This window comes from Oryza sativa, chromosome 3 (genome assembly GCF_034140825.1).
Source record: "Oryza sativa Japonica Group chromosome 3, ASM3414082v1".
In the NCBI taxonomy this organism is placed as follows: domain Eukaryota; kingdom Viridiplantae; phylum Streptophyta; class Magnoliopsida; order Poales; family Poaceae; genus Oryza; species Oryza sativa.
In genome coordinates, this window is record NC_089037.1 from 18,887,376 (window position 1) to 18,894,530 (window position 7,155).

Here is a 7,155-nt window from a genome sequence, read left to right on the forward strand (position 1 = left end):
ATTATAAAAATTGAAGATGTTTTTACCGGTACTTTGGTACGTCATCCGTGTTTGAGTCGGTTTTTAAGTTCATTCGTTTTTACATATTTGTATTTGAGTAGGTTTTTAAATTCGTTTACTTTTGGAAATATATATAGAAGGAGTCGTGTACGAAATCTCTTTAAAAAAACTCGCATGCTAATTTAAGACGATCGGACTCTTAATTGTAGCTCATGATATTGTAAAAACAATATCCAAGCAAATTCCTACAATGAATTTCACTTTAGCTAAACCGTATAACAATAATAAGATTAAGATAACCTTCACCCGTTGCAACGCATAGATATTTTTTCTAGTAGATATAAATTGGAGAAAAAAGCATATGGTAATACTGCCGACAATATCAACTTGGGGCATCATAAACTTAACTCTTGAATGGAGATGCTTCATCAATCATGATTCAGAAATTATTTCTTCCTTGGTCACGAATATAAAGACGGTCGAAGAGATAATTAATCACAAAGGATAGCTTTAACAAGAAAAAAAAGTAAACGAATGAATTTCTGGACAGTAAGGAATTAGGATGAATTAAGATGCTACTATAAATTAAGCTCCAATGATGGGCTTGACAGCCGGCGCTTCTTGAACGGCAAAGGGCTCTGCACCTCCTCCTCCTCTCCCCACCTTCTGACGCCAGCGGCCACCGTCTCCGGCACCGGTTTCAGGTTGAGGTCAAAGTTCCTCACGCTCGACGACCCGGAACCTGACGCCGAAGCCGTGACCGACACCACCGACAGCCCGTCCCAGTAATGGCACCTCTTGTGCCCTCCGAGCGCCTGCCCCGTCGCGAAGGTACGGTGGCAAACCGAGCACCTGTGCCTGCCGCCGCCCGACGTTGTTGTCGTCGTCGACGACGAGGCTGTGTCCTCGGCCGACGGCGGCGGCGGCGCGTCGATTACGTGCATGGGCAACGCGGCCGTCGGCGGCTTGCGGTGGCTGGCCTTGTGCCCGCCGAGCGCTTGGTGCGACGGGAAGGCCTTGCCGCAGACGGAGCACCGGAACCGAAGAAGCTCGCGTTCCGGTGCCGGCGGTGCCATGTCGATCTGCTGTTTCTGCGCCGGCCACTGACCCCCGACGCCCGCCTGGGCGAGCGCCATGAGGCAGAGGGAGACGTAGTCATCGTGGGTCATGTTGGTCACCATTTTTGTATGATGCGCGTGAACTGAAAGCTAATTCTAAGATCGATATGCTGCTCTGCCCTGGATACGTTATGTGCTCTTGGTTTGGAGAATTGTGTGGGAGTGATCGAACATATATATAATACATGCATCAATGCTTGTTTGTATATATATTTGTGTGGCAGAGTTGGTAGATCCGTAGATGCATGGACGAAGAAAGGCGTGAGAGAGAAGTAGTCATGGGTCAAAGTAGCACGAGGGCGGACGTGAACCTTGAAAGAGATGCATGCACGCATCCATGAATGCATCCTGTTGTGTCGGGCCGGACAATGAATTTATAATATAGTGATGGTGATTTTTGTCCGGAACGGTTAAGATATGGATCTAACCTAAACCATTTCTATGGAGTTTCTTGATCCATATTGTTTTATATGTTTAATCCACCATGAGTTATTATATTTATAGGTTATTCATCGATGTTCAAATGGATGAGTTGCATTATTTATAAACCGAGAAATTCATATTACATGTGTGCAAAACTCTGACTAAAAATTTTTAAACTCACTTTTACACTATTATAAAAACTTGTCAAATTCAGTTAATTCTTTTAAGGATGATTTGTTATAATGAAAAATAACTTTGTAAAAATTTGAGCCATTTATACATTTGGGATCCTTAAGCATTACTAATAGGTCAAGAATTCATAGTACATGCATGTATGTAAAACTTGGACTCAAAATTTTTAAACTCACGTTTATAATATATAACTTGCTAGATTTAGTTAAATTTTGTATACAGAGAAGCAAGTATATATACAATTTAAATCATTTATACATGTGAGTCATTTTGAATCGAATGGTTTCAATGGTTTGATTCGATTTGGTCTATTTACACTTTGGAGCGATCCATAAAGAGATTCAACGGATAAATGAAACGAATGTAACCATTCCAATCCTGAGGAGCCCTCCTAATTCGAATTCTTCGGTGATGTACTGCTTTCTGTGCCCTGAATTCCAATGCTAAGAGTTTCCCTTCGGCAGCATACGAATAGCAAGCATGCTAATTTAGTCAAACGTCTATACCCTCTGATAATTTACATAAGAAAAACATGCGTCGCCACTAACTGGCACGTGCCATTTAAATTGAGTTTTGATGTCTTATTACTGATTAGAAATGTATGACCAGTCATTTTTACCTTCGGAATCATTCTGCCGTACTTTGAAGTTTTGCGTGGTTAATCCATAAATCATTGGAATTGAGCTATCCGCAAAAGTCAAAACCAAAATAACTTGCGATATACTCTGTTCACTTTAGAGTAAAGTTCCTCTCAAAAAAAACTTTAGACTAAAGTGCATGGGTGGTCCATAAACTTGTACGGGTGTGTCACCTACGTCCATAAACTCTTAAAATGTATTTTTGGATCCGTCGTACTTATCTCGGGTGTCATGTGGGTCTAAATGGGCTCCAACCCTCTACGTGTGCTGACGTGGCATGCCATCGTGATGCCTATGTGTCAGTAGATCCCATATGTCAGTCACATATAGAAAAAAATTAAGAACATATTTTTTTTCTCCTTTCCTTTTTCATTTATTTTTCAAATTTAAAAACATCATTTTCTCCTCTCTCTCTCTCTCCCTCCTCTCTTTTTAAATTTCATTTTTTTCTATGTGTCTGACATGTGGATCCCACTGACACGTAACCATCACTGTGGTATTCCACGTCTTCTCACAAAGCGGGTTAGAGCTCATTTGGACTTATATGATACATAAGACAAGTTGAGAGACTCAAAAATTTATTTTGAGAGTTCAGAGACCTTAGTGACACACCTGAACAAATTTAGAGACCGCCCATGCACTTCACTCTTCATTTTTATATTATCAGTTATTTTTGATTTTTTTCCTAGTAAATTATTTTTTAAAGTTTGATCATTTTTTTTAAAAAAAATACCAACGTCTAAAAGATCAAATTAATTTTATTAAATCTAAAGTTGCATTATATATTTTAATAATATGTTTGTTTTGTGTTGAAAATACTACTGTGTTTTCAATAAATTTGATCAACCTTATATTATAAAATGGAGGGAGTAGATTAATCGTATCCAATGAACAATATTGCCCATCTAATCTGCATAATGAAAAATATAGCAAAAGGTATTCCGGAATTAGCTAGCACAGTTAGTGGCGACGCATATTTTGCTTTCAATACTTATTACTCCCAATTAACAAAAAAACGGAGCACTTTTCTGACGACTGTAATATAATATTTCATATTTGTACGCATGCATAAAACATGTACAAATCATGCATGGCGGCTTAGCTAGTGTTAACGTTCTTCTCGTCTTATATATAGCTAGCATCGTGGTACCTGTTGCTTTAATTTAATTTGCTCCTATTTAGGACTTGGGAGTGGCACGTTTTGTTAAACTTATATAGTACTTGACTTTTCATAGATCGAAGGGTTCACGAAAGTGACATCAGTCAACAAGGACGGATATGATGCTGCTAGGAAGTTTTCAAGTAGTAGATCAGAACGGGGTTACGGGAGTGGGCCCCGCCGTATATAGCAAACTCACTTGAGATCAACTATGGGCGTGTTATAATTGTCTGACCACATCCACAAGTTCCGTCTTATTGCCATCTTTTACTCACTGTAAAAGGAAAAGCAACATATACGAGAGATGCCTCATTACATATACGCGTTCCTATAACCGTCTCAGAAAAGTGTATCAAAAATGGTTCTGGAAACACCGTCCATGATTAAGGCTGCTGCATGATGAGAGCTTCTCAAAACGTACTGCACCCATCAGTAAAAATATTTTTGCAGATAATTTTATTAGAGGATCATTCACTCTATATTGAACAACATGATCAAAGCTAATGTTCTAGCTTAAATTTATTACATATTTTATACTCCCTCCATTCCATAATATAAGGCACAACCACTTAGAAGTTCCATAATATAAGGCATGCATGCAAGCATGCAATTAACTATGACATCTTCTCCATTAAATTATTACTTTTTTAAATCCTCCAGTCTCATGTTATTTAATCCTATTGGATGCATGCATTATATTTATTGTGATGATCCAAACTACAAGATGATAATAATTATTTCTTGGTCTTTAGATTAAGGGTGGTTGTGCCTTATATTTTGGAACGGAGGGAGTACTAGCATCTAAACATGATCCAGAGTTATAACTATCAGCCCTCTCTATTTTTCTTCACTCCCCTTCGCCTATCTCAACACTGCCGCAACCATATCCCATACCTAACTAGCTTCTCCTCTCTCCCCTTCTCTCGCCACAACTCCCTTTTTGTGTCCATTGTCTCCCAACTCTACACTCCCTACCACCCTAGCTAGCTTCTCCCCCTTTGATCCCGGTGTACACCTTGCATCCACCCATTGAGCCTCTAGCCCACGCTCTTCTCTCCCTTAAAAGTTATGGTCTGGCCACTATATTCATCAAGGAAGGTGAATAGCTAGGGGACATGATTTAGGGTAAATTTTGAAAACATGGAAGCTTGCCTGAACTTTTGGACAGGCCAAACACCCTCTACAACATATTTTTGGAAGTCTGTGTTAGGCTTACAATGTTTGTAAAATCTATAGCTGATTATAAGCCATGGTGCTAAAAAATTATTTGTGGAAAAATTTTATATATGTGTTATTAGTGACTTAAAGCCAATGCTGTAAAATAAACTACTATAAACATCAAAATAAACTCTAAAATTATGTTTAAAACATTAAATTTTGGTGGCGACTGATAAGCTGAGGAGCAAAAGATGGAGTTAATAAAATAAATTGGTTTAGAATTTTAACATTTGAAATGCAGGAATGAAAACACACTTATTAGAAGGAACCAAATTTAGGTTGTTGCGTGTTCTTCATATGAGTTTTTCGTGTGCTACCGGACTTCAAAATATTACTTTTCAATAGTTGGAAAATATTAAATTAGATTTTTTTTGATGGTATAAACAGCAGAATAAACTTCTACTGTGCTATATTAAAAATGATATAAAATTTACACAAAAGATTACAGAAAGGATTTACAAAGAAGAAGAAGAAATGGAAGAAATTACAAAAGAGATTACAAAAAAGAATAGATTAAGTAACATTGTGTATCCATGATTGCCAGAAGGGTTTGTCTAATTCTTTTACTCTATGCTTATGCTGACTAAATTCCTCCTTGAAATCTGCTTTCCATTTGACGAAATTAACTTGCACATTGTTCAATATGAGATCATTTCTTTGCTCCAAATATTCTAACACCCGATTGCTATAACTTCCATGAAGGATGTGTGTGAGAAGTTGTTTCTTGTGGTGTATATTGTTTTATGAACTCCATGTTTAGATTCCAGTTTAGGGCTAGTGTAATTCTAGCATTCTTGAGCAAAGGGACATGTGAAAAAGAGGTGTAAAGAGTACTCTGCGGTTGTCATATTGCATGTTACACATCAGGTTCCTCCTTGAGCGTTGAATTGTTTTCTCTAAAGTAAATCTTTTGTGTTTAATCTGTCCATTAACAAAGGCCACATAGAGACTCACAGTGATATCATTATTAAATTTGATATTTAAAAATTATATTAGTAGCTATGTCTAAATATCACTTTTTTATATAGTTAAATTTTACATTTTATGAATATATAGTAAATAAAAATGATGAAAAAAATTGCGCCAAAGCCGGTGTTATTATCTAAAACATCAAGTAATTAAGTGTCCTCCTTATATGGTATATATTTTTATTTGAAAAGGACATTAAGCTAGATTATAAACTTGAACCGTTGGTGATAGCTATAAAACTAATATTGTGTGAAAACATTATACTTTTAGGTTGACAAATCATGATCAAATTTTACTTTTGGAAATTAAAATATAAAATGAAGAAAATGAACAGAGCAGATGGAGTCGTAATAATATAGCGTCTATATATATTGAGCAGATTGAGTACATTAATTTTTAGATTGAACAAATATACAAAGAATCAAATGAATCAACACTCCTAGAACCATATATGTCCCTTGGCGACAATCAATCTTGGAAGATCCATGGTCACCAGCTTAGCTTGTTGCATACTCGATGACAGAAACCAAACAATTAGTGAGTTGAAAAGAAAAAAAAAATCAAAGAATAGACTCTGTTCAATAGAGTCGATCAATGGGCAGATCTCTTGTTTTTACAAGATGGCGTATGATGAATTAGTTGGACATCCTGAGCTTCTTGACCGGCAGTGGACTCTGCACCTCCTCCTCCTCCGCCCACCTCTTGATCCCGGCGGCGGCTGTGCTCTCCGGCAGCGGCATCAGGTTGAGGTCGAAGTTCCTGACGGCCGACGAGGCGGCCGACGCGGACGCCGAGACGGAGACGGACACCGACGTGCCGTCCCAGTAGTGGCAGCGCTTGTGGCCGCCGAGCGCCTGCCCCGTCGCGAAGCTCCTCCTGCAGATGGTGCACCGGTGCGGGCCAGTGCTCCCGGCCGCTGACGACGCCGAGTCCTCCTTCGAGTCACCAGCGGATGCCAGCTGCTGCGCCGCGGCGGCGGCGCCGTAGTGGTCTCCCGGGGAAGGCGGCTTCCGGTGGCTGGACTTGTGTCCGCCGAGCGCCTGGTACGAGGCGAAGGCCTTCCCGCAGACGGTGCACCGGAAGCGGAGCTCCTCAGGCGCCGCGGGCGCTGGGCACAGCCACTTATTGCAGGCCTGCACCTGCTGCTGGCCTCCCACTCCCACCAGGGCCTTCCCCGCCCGCGTGCAGGCGAGCGCGGCGAGGCAGATGGCGAGGTACTCCTCCTTGTTGATCGCCGGCGTGGGCAGGCCCAAGGACAGCGCCGTCGGGTCGAGCAGCGCTTGCAGGGCGGCCGTCATATCTGTCCCCGTTGCCGTCGTCGTAAAACCTAATTAATCAAGCTGTATAGTACGTAGCAGCAGCAGCGAGCGGTGGATGATTTGATGGGATTGATTGCTAACAAGTACAGTACGTAGCTGCAGGGAGATGGATGGATGAT

The 7,155-nt window shown here is 40.3% G+C and overlaps 2 protein-coding genes across 2 annotated transcripts; both read right to left on the minus strand.

Moving 5' to 3' along the window:
* Nucleotides 1-368: 368 nt before the first annotated feature.
* LOC4333196 (zinc finger protein 36-like) lies at nucleotides 369-1,307 on the minus strand. Its single transcript, XM_015761071.3, has one exon. It carries the CDS (start codon nucleotides 1,179-1,181, stop codon nucleotides 579-581), a length of 603 nt encoding a protein of 200 aa, XP_015616557.1. The 5' UTR covers nucleotides 1,182-1,307; the 3' UTR covers nucleotides 369-578.
* Nucleotides 1,308-6,057: 4,750 nt separating this feature from the next.
* On the minus strand, nucleotides 6,058-7,155 carry LOC4333197 (zinc finger protein 36-like). The gene has a single exon (XM_015773623.3). It carries the CDS (start codon nucleotides 7,013-7,015, stop codon nucleotides 6,353-6,355), a length of 663 nt encoding a protein of 220 aa, XP_015629109.1. The 5' UTR covers nucleotides 7,016-7,155; the 3' UTR covers nucleotides 6,058-6,352.